This window comes from Filicampus tigris, chromosome 12 (assembly GCF_054856515.1).
Source record: "Filicampus tigris isolate MCC_2025a chromosome 12, RoL_Ftig_1.0, whole genome shotgun sequence".
In the NCBI taxonomy this organism is placed as follows: domain Eukaryota; kingdom Metazoa; phylum Chordata; class Actinopteri; order Syngnathiformes; family Syngnathidae; genus Filicampus; species Filicampus tigris.
The window spans coordinates 5,505,911-5,522,209 of NC_141228.1; the positions used below are offsets into that span (position 1 = coordinate 5,505,911).

The following is a 16,299-nucleotide window of genomic DNA, read 5'->3' on the forward strand; positions in this document are numbered from 1 at the left end:
AAAGGGAAAGCCCATAAAGCAGCCGGGAGAGGCTAGCCAGAGACACAGAGTGTGGGAACAATGGGCAGCCATCAGGAGGGAAGACCCAACAGCTGCGAAGCTCCTAAACATAGTCAGGTGCACACACACAAACACACCCACACACACACGCACACACCCGTCAAATATGGAGTTTGTCCACTTTCCATTCACTTCTGCTCTCATGCTCTCACATGCACAGTTTTCGTTCTCTCTGACCAGGCCTTGGAAAGGGGGGCAACTAAGCAGATGTTTTGCCACTGCCTTCACAAAGGGTGAAAGTGACTGGTAGTCAGGGGTGGTGGTTGCGGTGGTGGTGGTGGTGGGGGGTGTTGGGGGGGGCACAGAAAAGACTTCCTCTTTTTTTCAAGCAGTCGGTGTATACAGCAGCATTATGCAACTGAATAATGTGCGTTATGTGTTACTTTCTCAAGAATGCTATACGTTTTTTATTTTTTTAATTTGTATTATTTGTCCTCTGTGGCATATGATGATCATGAAGTATTTGAGAAAACCAAAATTTCCTGCATAAAAATACCACTGTAACCATTATTTATCAGAGAGGACAGTCCACACCCTATACTGAGTGTATCCTATAGTGGAGTCCAAAGGTTTGTGCCGTTCCTCAAACATGTGGTCTCTTCCCCCACTTCTTCTCCTCCCCTCTTGCTCCTTTTTTCACACAACACACTATAAGCAGCATGCAGGTTTTGACCTGAAAATAACTGCCCAGACAGGGTCTAGTCAGTCGGGGAGGCAGGCCGCGGCGTCAGGTCTGCATGGCTCCTGCAGTGTAATAACAGATGCTTATCATGTTTTACTGAGGGTAGTGGTGGTGATGGGGGTGGGGTGGGGGGTCTCAGGATGGGACACAGGGGCCCTGTTGATGCATAGCTTTGGCAATAAAGGCCCTCAGTTAGAAAATTTAAGCAAAGGACTGCTATAACTAGCTCTAAATCTGTGTGTGTGTGTTTTAACAGGTCCACTGGGCACTCACACACTCGCAGCTTTTCAGCAGCTTGTCCTTTTGCACATTCCAGGTAAAGGCAACAGCAAACAAATGGCTTAAGGTTCAAGTGAAGAGTGGTTCATTCCTTTTCTCTGCTGCCTCAGCTCTCTTAAAGCCTGAGGTTGTGCTGCCAGCTTGGACAGGGTTAGCCGCAAGGTCAAAGAAGAGGGGATTACTCAAGATACACTTGAGATAAAAGCGTCAGTTCAATAATCGGCTGCAATCCATCTTGTGGCAGTCCATGTGTGGTGTTGGCGTGGAGGCAAAAAATATAATAGAGCCTTCTTTTGTGCAATAATGAAGATGAACCTATAAAAACAACACATTCATTGTAAACAATTGTGTGAGAGGAATGAGAACTAGGAAATGACCATCACTTTATGCCCCTTCTCCTTGCAAAAGGTTCAGCACATTTTCTTCTAACATGAAAGTTGTTGTCTCTGCTGTTTGCTAAAATTCCTTCACACCCACCAGCAAATGTGGACAACTGAATCTGTTTTACATTTCAGGGACAAATATGTGGTGAATTTTAAATAATTTGTGTGAAGCTTTGAAAAATTGATTTTAACTAGCCAATATTACATTGTTATATAAAGAGGAGAAAAACAAAAATCTCCCAGGAATATACCCCTTGACGTCTATTGTCGCTAATTGTCTCTAGCCTTTATGTAAATCCAGGTGTCAAATATACTAAAATAGAGAGGATCTCATTTGAGTTTACTTATTCAGATTTACTATTGAGTGTGAAATCCTTCTGGTGTATGAATGATAGCACACGCACACGCACTTACACTTACACACGTATACATATATATATACAGTATATATATATATATATATATATATAGAGAGAGAGAGAGAGAGAGAGAGAGAGAGAGAGAGAGAGAGAGAGAGAGAGAGAGAGAGAGAGAGAGAGAGAGAGAGAGAGAAAGAGAGAGAGAGAGAAAGAAAGAAAGAGCAAGAGAGAGCGAGCGAGCTGTGGGCGAGTTTAGGCAGGCTCAGCTGCACGGAGTGTGTCGCCAGTGCGGAGGTGACAGTAGAGAATGGAGACGAGGCTCCAGCGGCGAGCTGAGACCGCCGCGGCGAGAGAGGAGAACCTATTCGGCTCTTTCCCTCTGGAGCCAGCGCGTTGAAAGGAATCGGGAGGAGTTTCACTTTTCGGGGGCATAGGAAAGGAATGGCTGATCCTCTGCGGAGGACTTTACTAGCGAAACTCCGTGGGAAAAAATCCAAGAAAGGAGAGACGCTCAGCGCTGGATTGGGCTCCCCTGCGAATGTGGGTCGAGAAGGTAAAGAAAAAGTTTTGCGAATGCAGCGAGACTCCGTCGAGGCTCACCCGGTAGTCACGCTATCAGGCCTGGATTACACGGCAGAGAGAATGAGCACGTACGAGAATTGTTTTGACGGGCCGGTGGTGCAAACCACGGGGGTTGACTTGCTCCGACTGAGTCCGTCAGTGGTGTTAGCCGGCTCATGTCCGCCGTTGCTCAGCAGCGGGGACAGGGTTCGGGTTAATGGGCAGCTCCCGGGGGCCTCACTTCAAAGAGAGGTGCACTTTGCGGGACACGCGATTACAGACGCTAATACGGGCCACTGGGAGCCCGCGTGTGATGACACGATCACAATTTCTGGAGGGGTGTCCTTTGGAGAAACGCATACCCAGAGGAAACACTTCATCTCAGTCCCATGGCAGTGCAGCGTGGGGGATTCAATTGGCTTCGGGGACAATTCCAATCCTATTTATTCTCATGCACAAACTGTGAACGGCACTACTTGTGATTGCGAGCCCCTGGTCCAAGGACATTCCCAACACGTGCCAAGAACTGTCGTTTCTGTCAACGTACGTAATACCAACAACCAAAGTGTGGCGACACCTGTGCTTGTGAATCCAATCCCAGCTCAAACAGAAGCAAACCTCTTTAGAACAATTGAGATCTTTGACCCTGCATACTCAGGGGACCTCAGGGGTCCACTGCAGAGCCCAGCCTTCTTCCCAACTGAGCTCGAAATATGTGACGTTAACATGGCATCTGTGTGTGACACAAAGGTATCACTCCGGCATCCTTTAGACAGTGAGGATGACGATTATTATGATAATGAAATTCTGCCCTTCTATGAAACTCGAGCAAAAAGTGCAAGCGATAGAGGAGATGTTGCAGGTCAGGATGGAGGACAAGCTGATGAGAGTCACAGTGCCCAGGAAACAGACAGGCTTCGAAACCAGCTGAAAGAGGCTTATTACCTCCTAATCAATGCTATGAACGATATCAATTTGGACCAGCAAGTAAGTGCTGGTTTAACTGAGCATCAGACCACCTCCTCCTGCAGTAGCCACTCGAGGGATAGCTTGTGCTCACGGTTGTCTGCCAGAAACATGGACAGTGACTCGTGGTCCTCCGGGGGTGACCACAACCCCCAGCAGGTGTCTGACACAGATTCCTTGCTACTCTGTCTAGGTGGAAACGTTGAGTCAGGCCTCAAAACCAGACTAAGCAGTAGGAGCATGCTCAGTTTGTCTTTGACTAAGATCAAACCTACGTTAGCGCGCTCCGCTAGTGACGGAGACATCAGGTATTCAGCTGGACTTTTGCAGTGCACAAATCCTCTTAGAACCAGTCCAGTCGCGTGTGATGACGATGTCGTTTCGGAGCCGAAATCAGATCGAGACAATGAGGATGCGCAAGTTCTAAGAGTGGCTGAGCTTTCCAAACCTCAGGTGGTCTACAACGCCGCCAGCAGTGACGAGCTTTTTCAAGTAGGGAACCTTGTTGAAAGCAGTGGTTCAGTCAACAGCCTGACTGGTTCTTCAGATAGCAACACGGAGGGATCGGCGCCTCCCGGTCATGATAATAAGCAGCAGTCAACAGGGGTTCGGGCACAGGGCGCCAACTTAGTGAACAAGGGCCATGGTGTCACTGTGAACAAGATGCAACAGTGGATGCACAAAGGTCGCCTGTTGTCGTCTGAAATGAAGCAACGCATAGAGGGTTCGCCCTCGGCCCGCGCCGCCAGCCAAAACCATGAGCGTCCCTGTCCTCAGGCGAGTCCGGGGGGAACAGGGGTCCAAACGTCCTGCCGAGTGGTAAAATCTGTCAAGTCCCCTGCAAGCAAGACAGCACAGCATTCAGGTAGGATGGCCGCACGGAGTGGCCTCAACTCCTGTGGATCTCCTAAATCAACGAACTCTCACCCTCCTTCCTGTATGATTACTCTCATCATCCTCCACTCATAGTACACTCCGCCTGGTGGCACTCCTCCTCTTCTGGATGCAAAGCAAAGGGACGAGACACCTCAGACCTCTTTGCTTTCTTTTACGATTCTCTAACGGGTGGCGGGTTCTGTTCTTCAAACTAATGTAGGCACATTTTAACACTAAATTAATCGCACATCAAGTTTTAGATGGGATCACTCACAGTATAGTTCAATAACAACTAACTCATTCTCCCTGTTCAAGTTTTTCTGGTGTCGGCGGGTGATGGCATTTGTGTGTATGAATGAGATTGGGTTGTGTACAAAATGTGTTCCAGTGAAAACATCTGTATCGTGAAACCATCTGCATCGGATTATGACTCTGATGTCTTTTTGTCCAGATGATTTTTCAGACCAGATGGAAGCAAACCAATTGGCTTTAAATTTATCCAATTGGCAAAACCATGCCACAAGGTCTATTTAGTTTTAGGGCTATCAATTAATGATTTATAATACTGCATGTTTTACCAGTTTGGGATGGATTTTTAGAAATCAAAAGGTTAAGACATTTTGATGATATGCTAAAAAAGAAACAGTTTTATTTAATTTTAAAGTTCTGGTTCATTTTATCATCCGTTAATAGCCTGGATTGATGTTGTTGTACACCACATTTGTCTTTAAAGAGGAAAGTCAACCCCTACATTTTCTTTCCAAGAATATGTTCTATGCAGCTCCACTTGTCTAAACTTGATATTCTGATTAATGCGACTGTTGAATAGACATTTTACAAGACAGTCAGTTTTAGGACTGTAAAAGATGAGCTAATTGTTTTGATCATGTTTTTGCTTCATGAGTGCATGTGTCACAGCACGTGAGCTTCTGCAGAAGTCCCTTCCAGAGCAAATAGTTGAGCTGCCTGGTGTTCAAGCTGTTGTTGACTGTCGGTGCTGTGTTGCTCGAAATAGAGTGCGATATCTGTGGCTGCTCGGAGGAAGGCCTCTGTGTCGAGCTATGCCATTGGCCCAGCACAGAGTAGTCTGTCATTCATCGAAACCTGGGTTTCCCAGACTTGTTCAGATCAAGAGTTGAAATTCCTGCACTAGACCCAAACCTACTAAAATAGATCATGTATTTACATAATAGTGACATAAATTGTAGTGTACATATGTAAATGAATGATAAAGAACACCTAAGACATTGATTTATCTTTATCATTTAACTCTGTCAATAAATGACACAATAAAAACTGACCAGAGAGCCATGTCGAGTGTGACCGTAAGTATGGGGAACCTTTAGATTTAAAAAAAATATATATTTTCCCCAATGTCTGCCTCTTCGTGATTTCCCTGAACATTTCCACAGCTGTGGCCAGAGGAATCCAAAGCAGAACAGGAGCCAGTGCACTAACTCTCTGGTTGTGTTTAAGGGTAAGGGGGTTGGGCTGTCATGTTGCCTTCCTCCCCAGTCATTACCTCAGGGCAGCTCCATGGTAACTTGCATTTAAAGGAGACATTGGACAGAATTTTTGGGATGCCATTCCTGCTGTTTAACTTGTTTGCGTGGCGTCACTTTCACTCCATGAATGAGCAATGTGTGCTTGCTCAGGGGTTTTAAAATAACAATGAAATGAGAATGCAAGCGTAATATAAAACTCTATGGTGGTTGTCCACCCATGTCAGAATTATTATATTTAGGTGGAGCAACCTGCCAAACCCATACTGAGCTACATTTTTTTTCTCACACAAAAACCTTGTCGGTCTGAGTTGTTTGTACACATTTATGGAGAAAGTCAACTTTGAAGGACATAATGTCAAGTGGTAAAGAAGAAATCTGAGGCACGAGGATTTTTACCCGCACTCTTAATTAGCGAAGTGAGCCATATCATGGAGTAAACCCCTGTTTTTTTTTTTGTCAGTAAATACGTAATCAGAGAGCCTTGTTGAAACAGCAAAATCCATCCGTTTTTAGCCATCTAAGGGGGCGGCCATTTTGCCACTTGCTGTCGACAGAAAATGACATCAGAGTTGCTCAGGGCTCAGGTAATGACCAATCATGGCTCAGCTTCAGAAAACAGGTGAGCCGTGATTGGTCATCACCTGAGCAACTGTGATGTCATTTTCAGTTGACAGCAAGTGACAAAATGGCCGCCCACTTACATGGACAAAAATTGGCTTAATTTATACTCCACAAACACAATATTAATCAGAATTCCGTGTGTAGACTAGTGGAGGTGCATAGAACACATTGTAAAGAAAATGTTTTTGTTGACTTCTGCTTTAAGAGGAAGTAGTATATACTAGTAGTATATACTATACTACTGAAATATGACATTTGTCAGCCTCTGCATCAGCAAAAATGACTTAAAGGGGAAGTCTACCCAAACATTTATTTTTCAAGAATATGTTCCCAGCAGGCCCACTAGTTGAAACAAGGCATTCTGATAAATATTGCGTTTGTGGAATAAGAGTTATTCCAACGGTTTTAGACAACTCTCGGCGGCGGCCGTTTTGTCACTTACGTCGACTAAAAAAGAGATCACAACTGCTCAGGACTCAGTTAACGACCAATCACAGCTGTCCTGTTTTCTGAAGCTGACCCGTGATTGGTTGTCACCTGAGCCCTGAGCAGTTGTGATGTCATTTTCAGTCGACAAAAGTGACAAAAAGGCCACCCCCTGAGATGGCTAAAACCGGGTGGATTTTGCTGCTTAAATTATATTTCACAAACACAATATTAATCAGAATGCCGTGTTTTTACGAGTGAGCCTGCTGGGAACATATTCTTGAAAAAAAGTGATTTCCGTTTTAAGAGGGTGACGATATGCATTCAGCTATGCTGCCAAGACTTCTCAGTGGGGATGCTAGCGTTGACGTGTGACGTAACCCCGGACAATCTCTGGCCTTTACTCATGTAAAAAGGGAAAAATCTACTCAGAGAATCCTCATTACCATATGAATGTGTATCAACAGGAATGTATGGCTAACAGCAAAAGATCCCCCTTTTGAAAGGGAGCCCGAAACGCCATACACAACGAAGTGCAGTCTTTATGGACAAGAAAAGTTGTTGGTGTCTCTTTTGCTCTTATCAAAAGAAGAGCCTCTGTGGAGACAAGCTAAAAGGAAAGCCGGTGGGAAAGTGGATCAAGTGTTCGCAAGGAGAAAGCGAATCCGTCACTTAGTAGATTTAGATTGAGAATATAATTAGAGTGAGGTTTAGCGGCACTACTACAGGTTTTTAATAGTACATCCAGGAAATAAGCTTTCCTCTGTTTTTAGCTCTATCGCCAAACCGTAACACTTCTCATCTCAGCGCCACCTCTTCTCTCTTCCTCCCACACAGACATGCAAACCTTATATTATTGTGCTCCGGCCATCTGTTACCTTAAAGGGGTGTGAGATTTATGGAGGCTCACCGCATCCTCTACACAGCACCGTGCCACAGGGAAGCAGGTTGTGCAGCTCTGTTATGCAAATGTATTTGAACTAGTTTGCTCTACATTGTCTGGCAGGTCACCACTCTCTCTTTTTTAATAAGCACAACTATGAGAATAGAAGAGAAAATACGTCTGAGCATAACTTTCTAAATCACAAGATCCATCCATCAGTCTATCATCCATGCGTGCATTTTCTTTGCCGCTTATTTTGTTTAGCGTTGCAAGGAGCCTATCTATAGGAGCACCACTAAACCCTGGAGTGGTCGTCCGTCTTTCAAAACATACAAACACAAAACTGTCACAAAAATGACAGAACAGTAGCCATGAAGGTCATTTAATGGCTTGTTGCTTTGGAAATATGTTAGGCCTAAGAAGGAGTGTGGCAGTAGAGATAGCGTTAAGGCTGTAAACCTGGAGCTGTCGTCTGGAATGCTGCTCGTGTCAGCACACGTTTTTCTTTCCAGTTATGAAAGACCCCTTAAAGAAGATGGCATGCTGGCATGCTGACAACAACTCCACACAGAGGCGTCCTCTTGTCCTAAGCATCCGCGTGGACATTAGAAGAGTCTTTATTGGAGCTTTTGCATTTTTGCAGACCTCCACCAATACTGATCAATAAAAAATATTGATCAGCACCTAAAAAAATACTATATCCACACATTTAGAAGCACCTCCATCATTTTTTTTGGTAGTTTCTAACTTTCTCATGTGGCTATCATCCACAACGTTTGGAGGAAAATCTGAATCTAATCTTGGTAAGCAAACAAATCCCTGATAAAACAATCTCTCTGGTGGTGGTCATTTAAATTTAACTGGATTGTATAATAAACCATTGTTGACTTCTACAATGTAAAACTGTACAATAGCTTCCTTTCACTCAGGAAAAGGTACTCAGCCCTCTTTTGGGCTATTAGCCATTATTGTGTTTGGATGTCATCTAAATATTTTTCGGTCTGGAAACGGCAGCATATGGAATTGTGCTGAAAGGACGAAATATTTCATGATGTGGGTTATATGATTATACAACAACTAACATGCCATCGTGTCTGAGAGGCTTAATTCACTTTCAAGAAAAGAGATCACCTTAAAACTGTCCTCTTTTCTCAGCACTACTCACTGTGTCAAATTATATCATTTATATCATATCGAATAAAGTACATTTGAAAATCAAAGCAATAATTCCACAGTACTGTTTATGACCCCTCTCATATTGCTGAGGTGGAAAGATGTTTGCTGACAGTAGTGAACTAATATGTTGTGTGATTTTAAGAAAAGACATTTCAGCATTTCTGTGCTTCAAGTCACAGATGTTTTCCAACCACACAGTGTAGAAATTACCCACTTTGCTCCTTACGCCAGCAGGAATGCTGAGTTGATGCCGAATGGCTTTCACAATGACAACAGAGATGTATAGGATAATCAAGGATCTATGTTATAGACGAAAACTGAGACAGAAAAGAGCTAAACAACAAATAGCAGCTTTTTCGCAGTTTTGCCTGATGCCATGTCAGCCAATCCTACAGTATGTCTACATATTTGACACCACAGTTTTTGTTATGCCCGCAAAGAACCTCCCATGTGATATCAGTTTGTTTCTACAGTTTGCCATTCCAAAAGTTACTGAAACTAGGTTAATGGTCCTCCAGTCATTTTTTTCTTAGGTCATAGGAAGGCTGTTCAGAATTGACATGAGAAAGCAATTCTTCCCTTCACTTTATGCTTTTTTTTAAGCACAAATGGCTAAACATTTTAACATTTTACGTTGTACAATGGCAAATTTATTATTATAATTATTGGTTCCTCAATCTTATTTCTTAACAAAAAAGTGGAGCTTTTGGGGAAGGGGGATCATCAGATGATGTTGTCACCCGTTTACAATTTAAAGAAGTGGCACATATATACTGGATGTTTTGTATTCAATAAAAAAAAAAGTAGTCTCTAATTTGGTGGATGTGCGGATGCAAATACTGTACATCCTTGAGGAAAAAAGAAGTTGTCTCATCAAAATATGTGGAGGGGCTTGCCTGAGAGTGAAGGATGAAAACAAGCTTTTAAATGTTTCTGCTATACAAGTTAGAGCAAGGCACTTCCCTCAGCACGATCACTTTCTTCTCTGTAGCACAAATATTTCTCTCTGATGGCATCTGCTCTTCAGAAACCAAACACATGCCCGGCGATTTGCTGTGGATGTTTCCAGAATATTCCCTCACGCTTAAAAAGCGCATAAATTGACATTTTCACAAAGCTAAAACTGATGGGCTTTGGATTCACTGAGGAGAAAATAGCTGAAGATCTTCTGGAAAGCCTGTGACAGTCTGATTAATAGTGTGGTGATAAAAAAAAAAAATCACATAAAAATAGTCATATAAAAATGAGAGCAAATTACCAACAAGCCCAAACAAGATGTGGCTTTTTGAGCTAGAGAAATGAATGAAAGCAAATGTGTTAGTGGTGTAAAAGAAAAAAAAAAGTTTTGAATCAGAAAATCCGTTTTGATTCAAAAGATGTGAGTACGTTGAATCGAACCAAATCATCCCACTTTAAAATATATCAAGATACATATCTAATTGTCTTCTGTAGGAGGAATGCACACCCCCAATATCCATCCATTACAGTTATGGCTTTATGTGTTTATTCATTCATGATCTGTATTTGTTTATTTACTGTGATCACTCCCTTGGTTTCATGGTACAGATGTTTTCTTCAACATGACAACGCATGAATTGCATTTAATTCAATCTGGATTAGGATTAAATTTTGGTGTGAAATTGAGATTATTGATATGAATTCAATTGGTTAATCAGTAGCACGGCGCTGTCGTGGTTCACACATCATGTGAACGTGAGTTTTAATGGTTGTTTTGTCTCTTTATGCCCTGCGATTGACTGGCGACCCGTTCAGGGTGTACCCCGCCTCTCGCCCCAAGTCAGTTGGGATAGGCTCCTGCTCACCCGCGCCCCTATTGGGGACATGCGCTGTAGAAAATGGATGGATGGATGATATTCTGATTGGTTTAGTTTGAATGTGCCCTGTCATGTGATGGTAAGACTTTCATTCTCTAACCTCCTCCTTCTATTGCACATTCAGCTCTCACTGAGAATGTCCCAACGCAAGAAGCTGCCAGGGCCAATGAGCTTTCAGCATGGCGACCACACCTCCACACCATCACAGTTGCCAAGAAGCGCAACTGGCTGCAGCAGAGCACCCTTGGAAAGAACCATTGCAATAAAGATGAGTCGCAAGGCAAGCTGGGAGCTGAGGAGGAGGTCAGCCCGGGCTACTCACAGCTACCACCACCGCCCAGTCCTTCTCCAGAGCAACTGAGAATTTCAGGGGTGCCATCTTCACGGCCAGCCCACCTGCATCCACCCAAGGTTAATCTCACAGTCTTGCTGTATTGGAGAACAGCTTTTTGCTGGATAGTTTGACATTCAAGAAATTTCGGATTTGCTTTGGTGGTTAAAGATAATAAGCTTGATCTTCCTCATACTGTAGATCTGGTAGAAGACGGGAGACCTTTGCTTTTTTATTATTATTATTATTATTTTTTTTTTTTAGTGATTAAAGGGGAAATCAACCTATTTTATATTTTTTTCAAGAATATGTTCTATGCAAGCCCACTAGTTGAAACAAGGCATTCTGATAAATATTGCATTTGTGGAATAAGAGTTAATCCACCCGTTTTTAGCCAACGCTGGGGGCGACCATTTTGTCACTTCTGTCGACTGAAAATTACATCACAACTACCCAGGGCTCTGATAATGACCATTCACGGCTCATCTTTAGAAAACAGGTGAGCTGTGATTGGTCGTTCCCTGAGCCCTGGGTAGTTTTGATGTCATTTTCAATCGACAGAAATGACAAAATGGCTGCCCCCTGAGAAAGGGGTGGATTTTGCTGATTAACTCATATTGTACAAACACAATATTTATCAGAATGTCGTGTTTCAACAAGTGGGCCTGCTGGGAACATATCCTTGAAAAAAATATGTTTGGGTTGATTTCCGCTTTAAGGCATAAAGACAATGCGGGGTCAATCTTTTTAGTCTTTTTCTTGTTGTTAGGTCATTTAGAAATCAATGTCTTTCCCCAAAAAAAACAACACCAAAAAAACAAAGCTTTATTTTAAAAAAAGTATTGCGGCACTTGACCATTATACCCATGAACTGAACAAAATATGTCCATAAATGTATTTGTCCATTCGTTCAGAAGAACATTTGTGAGATCTCCGGTCAATGATGTATTTGTGGACCCGGTTTAACAATCGCTCTATAATAACCATCTGTAATTCATACCTGTGGTGTTTGATTTGTTTGAGGTCAGGGCTCTCAAGTTTTTACCTTTATGGACAAATGAGCATGGAGTACCATAAAATTGCCATAATATTGTTGAACTGGTGTATTAAAATGAGACTCTTTGATGTGAAGTGTTTCAATACTTTTGGCCATATTATAGGGGAAAAACATGATTTATTGACGGGGAAACAGTCAAACTGGTGGCGTGTGCTAACAGTCTGGAGTTATGTTTCCTAGCTAGGCTTGATAATGATATTGACTATAGGTGAGAGCTCGAACGAGTTGGCTAATTGTCCAGCTCATTAATACAGTGAGTTTGTTTGCACCTTTACGAGTAATAATGTATGGGGCTAGGTGAAAACTCATTTCCACTTAATGTTGATATATTCATATAATATATGCCTATGTTTTTATTACAGCATTGAAGTTATTATTTTTCTCTTTGGCCTCTCTCTGGATCTAGGTGAGTGTGACGCCCCACCCCAGAAGTGTGGACCCAGCAGAAGAGAATGATGCTGACGACGAAGGCGAGATTTGGTACAACCCAATTCCTGAGGATGACGATCTTGAGATGTCCAACAGACCCTGTGTCCGTCTGCTTGACCCCCCTCAAACTGAGCCTCAGAGGAGACCCAGTAAAGGTCACAATGGGAGGACCCTGGAGACCAGTGGGCCGGAGTCGCTGGGTGAGAGCGGTTCAGGAGATGGCAGTCAAGGAAATGCTGTACATTCGACAGAGGCGCAACATCTACACAAACAGATGCTTGCGTCGAAACCTCAGGAGGAGGGAGGGCCCTCCACCAGCAAATCTGCAGGTGAGTCAAGAAAAGAGACACATCTTACAGTATGTTGATACAGCTCGACAGTTAGCGTTGAAAATCTTGCTAATCAGAGAATTAACTGAAGCATCTGTCTGCGTGACTTCAGAAGTCATTTTTGCATTGTTTTTGTTTCAGGTCTAGCAGGGGTGCCCATACTTGTTCAGCATGCCAGCTACTTAAAATAACCAAGTCCAAATGAGCTACCGACTTTATTTATTTTAAGAAAACCCCACTTAGAATCCTTTATAACGGCATGAACCCATACGTGGTGAGGCATGCAACAGGCGTAGGACTGGCTGCTCTGTATGTCAATTAAGGGACACATTTCACAACAGATGAAAGATGGTAGTCTACTTTTTTTTTTTAACTCATTCACTGCTGTTGACAGGCAGCTATATCAATAGCATAAAACTGGCAGGGCTGGCAGTGATTGAGTTTATGCCATAAGAGCTACCAACACTCCCTTCACAAGCTACTGGTAGCTCATGATCTACTTAAAGGGTACCCCTGAGGTATACAGTAGGCTTATAAGAACACTTTTTTGGGTTTTGGTTTGAATTAAAGGAAGTACATATTGTATATTGATACATATACTGTATATGCACAATTTCTTCACAATGTGAGTTTGTTGGGTCAAAAAAATATTTTTAAATGTTATGTATTTCTGATTTGCATTATCATAGGCATCAAAATGACTTGCGTTGGGTTATTCTGAAATAACTAGATGAGGTGTTCCATCATACCACTTTTTTGTTCCTCAGTTTAACCAAAACAAACTACAATTTGAATGTGTTAAATTTAATTAGGTATGGAACAGAATAATAGAAAAAATAGAATAGCATAGAATAGAATAGAATCAAATACAATACCTTTACGCTATTTGCAGTCCAACAATTTGAGGTTAACACCTCTGTTAGATACTGTATGAAGCATTATAGGGAAAACATTTGAAAAGTAAAAAGTAGATGGTAAAATACATTGAAAATAAGCCATTAAAAAGGTATACAATCACTGCCAAAAGTTGGGAGACACCTTCTCATTTATTACATGAGCACATTTGTCAAGATTGGCTTGAATTGTTCAACAGTACAGTATTTTACGGACCATTTGGTGCACCTTATAATTAGGCACAATATCAATGAAGGTAACGGGAAGGAATTTGAATTAAAGTCGATGAACTGAAAAGCCGACAACCATCCATATATAGGGCACACCGCATTTCAAAGCACACTGTCGATTTTTGAGAAAATTAAAGGATTTTTAGTGTGTTTTATGGTCTGAAAGATACAGTAAGTGTTATGCAATTATATAGGCGATATAAGAAAGGATTGCGGAATCAGGTAGAGTACTGTGCTGTTTACAACATAAAAATGAATGACATTTTGTGCAAGGAAATTGTTAACAACTCTAGTCTACATAATGACAGCCAGCACACGACTTTTCTCTTGTCTCTTAATAAGCTCAGCTTCTTTTTGGTCTTTCCTAACTTCCAACTTGTTATTTGCTGTGATGTGGCAACATGGTAGTTTGGACCAATTGGCACAGAACTGAGTCTATAATTATGACTTTTCATAATACTTTTCTATGGCACGCAAACAGCCCTTTACTTGCTGAAGGAGCACAGTGCTGTGTGTGTAGTTTGGGTATGCTGAGGAAATCAAATATTTAAGGTTTAGTGCTCCGAGTTTTACAAGTTGCAAGAATGACAAATGAGCTTAGGAGTAATTTTCGCAAAAATATTCAACTGCAAAAATGCTCACTGACCTAAATGCATGCAAGTGATGAACTGTTGTGCAGAGCATTAAAGCAGCACTGGGCAAGAATTCGACCTTAATACAATTTTTTCACAACTCTTTTGATGAAAGGTTGACTTACAAATAGTTGAATGGGACGTTTTCTCATGCCCGGGGGGGGGGGGGGGGGGGTTGTATTGTTTTTATATTCACTAATCAACTTTGAGGAGAATGGGATCAGCCCTGGCACACAAAAATACAACTGTCTGCTTTACGCCATACTCACTTCCTCCTTTCACTATAAGGACGGAAGTCGGTTCGAGCGTCTACACGCTATTACTGGTGTCATGGCAGAAGCCCCAAAACAAACAAAAATGTATTGTTTAAACAAAATTAGATTCATTACCTCATCACTATTCATCTTTCACACAGCCACTAGAAATAGAAATGTAATTCAATCCAATTTGCAGGACAGCGAGAGCTCAGGATTTAACGACACTACTCGCTGGCGCGCATCTCGATTGACCCCTTGACTTTTTGTGTGTCTTTCATGGTGCAGGAATTTTCCTTTCTTAGAGACTTTATCTGTAGGCTTACGATCAAACTAGACACAAAGATATTTATCAAAGTTTGCAATATTTCCCTGTTTCCCCATCAGTACCTCGAAATGGGTCGGCAGAGGTACACTTTTATAATCATGACACACACAGAATTTAGGCTATTTTTGATGACCTTGTCTGAATAAAATTTATTAGTATAATTTCTGGCTTGTCTTAATGATTAATTATATTAAAGTCCATAATTGGATGTAGCAATTGGATGCTCATCACTTTTGCAAGAGAACAAATGTTCTCTGGGTGTCTATGGAAGTGATTTTTAATGTTCGCTTTTAGCAGTGACCTACTTTTGATCTGATTAATTTCCTCATCTACACCATGTAATGGCTTATATGTTGGGAGAATTGGTTCTGTTGATCACGAGTCCTAAGGAGCTATTCTGTGATAATTTGATTCACATGTACTGTTCTGATAGCGATGAAAATGAGAGGAGCGAGAGCTGTGTGATTTTTAATGGCCCCACCCCTTCTCTTCGAAATTGCCTTCCACTCTAATGCCTGTTGACTTCGCACTTAATTTCTTTGGGTTTAATGAGACCTTCATTCTGCTTAACATTATTGACTACATTATTTTGTTGTCGATGCAGATTTTAGAAAGTAAATTGGCATAGTAAGAGTGTGTTCACATGGCAACGATCGAGTTGGAAATCCTTTCTTTGGATTTCTACAGGCCCATGTGATCCACATCTCAACATATATCCAACGATGTGATAGAATAGGCCCGACTGATGGATTTTTTTTTAGGACCATGCCGATTCTTACATTTGGCCACTGATTCATCGGCCGATTATTTTAAAAGTATTTAATGAATAAAAATTTTAACTCTAATAAAAACTGTTTATTTGGTGTCCTAACGCTTCCAACAATAAAGACTGCAGGCAAAGTATTTGATTGTTATTTTATAACACTTTGGCATTTCCTTTTTGTTTACCTTTACAACAGAGAGGTGTTTTACGTACAAAAATGTGCCAACAAGCATGAACTGATGAATTTAGCTTTAGATTTAGGCCATAAATATATGCAGTACAAGCAACATAATGAGTGAACTTACAGGTAAAATATGATTTATGCATCATGCCATAAAGTTGAATCACATTCCTACACCTACATGATTTTATGGTGATGACTTCAAAATAAAAACCAGAAATGCCTTTCTCACATGTTAAAACATCTTTCACAAAGACAT

General features: G+C 41.7%; 1 protein-coding gene across 2 annotated transcripts in view; it reads left to right on the plus strand.

The window, feature by feature from the left end:
- The first annotated feature begins 2,004 nt into the window (after positions 1 to 2,004).
- Positions 2,005 to 16,299, plus strand: part of syde2 (synapse defective 1, Rho GTPase, homolog 2 (C. elegans)) — a 49,275-nt gene continuing 34,980 nt past the window's right edge. The window contains exons 1-3 of one of the 2 annotated variants that reach the window (XM_086047330.1): positions 2,005 to 4,155; positions 10,737 to 11,023; positions 12,407 to 12,758. In XM_086047330.1, coding sequence (XP_085903456.1) covers positions 2,205 to 4,155; positions 10,737 to 11,023; positions 12,407 to 12,758 — 2,590 coding nt within the window. In that variant the 5' untranslated portion in view covers positions 2,005 to 2,204. The remainder of the gene's footprint in view (positions 4,156 to 10,736; positions 11,024 to 12,406; positions 12,759 to 16,299) is intronic. The other variant, XM_086047331.1, reaches the window with a different exon arrangement.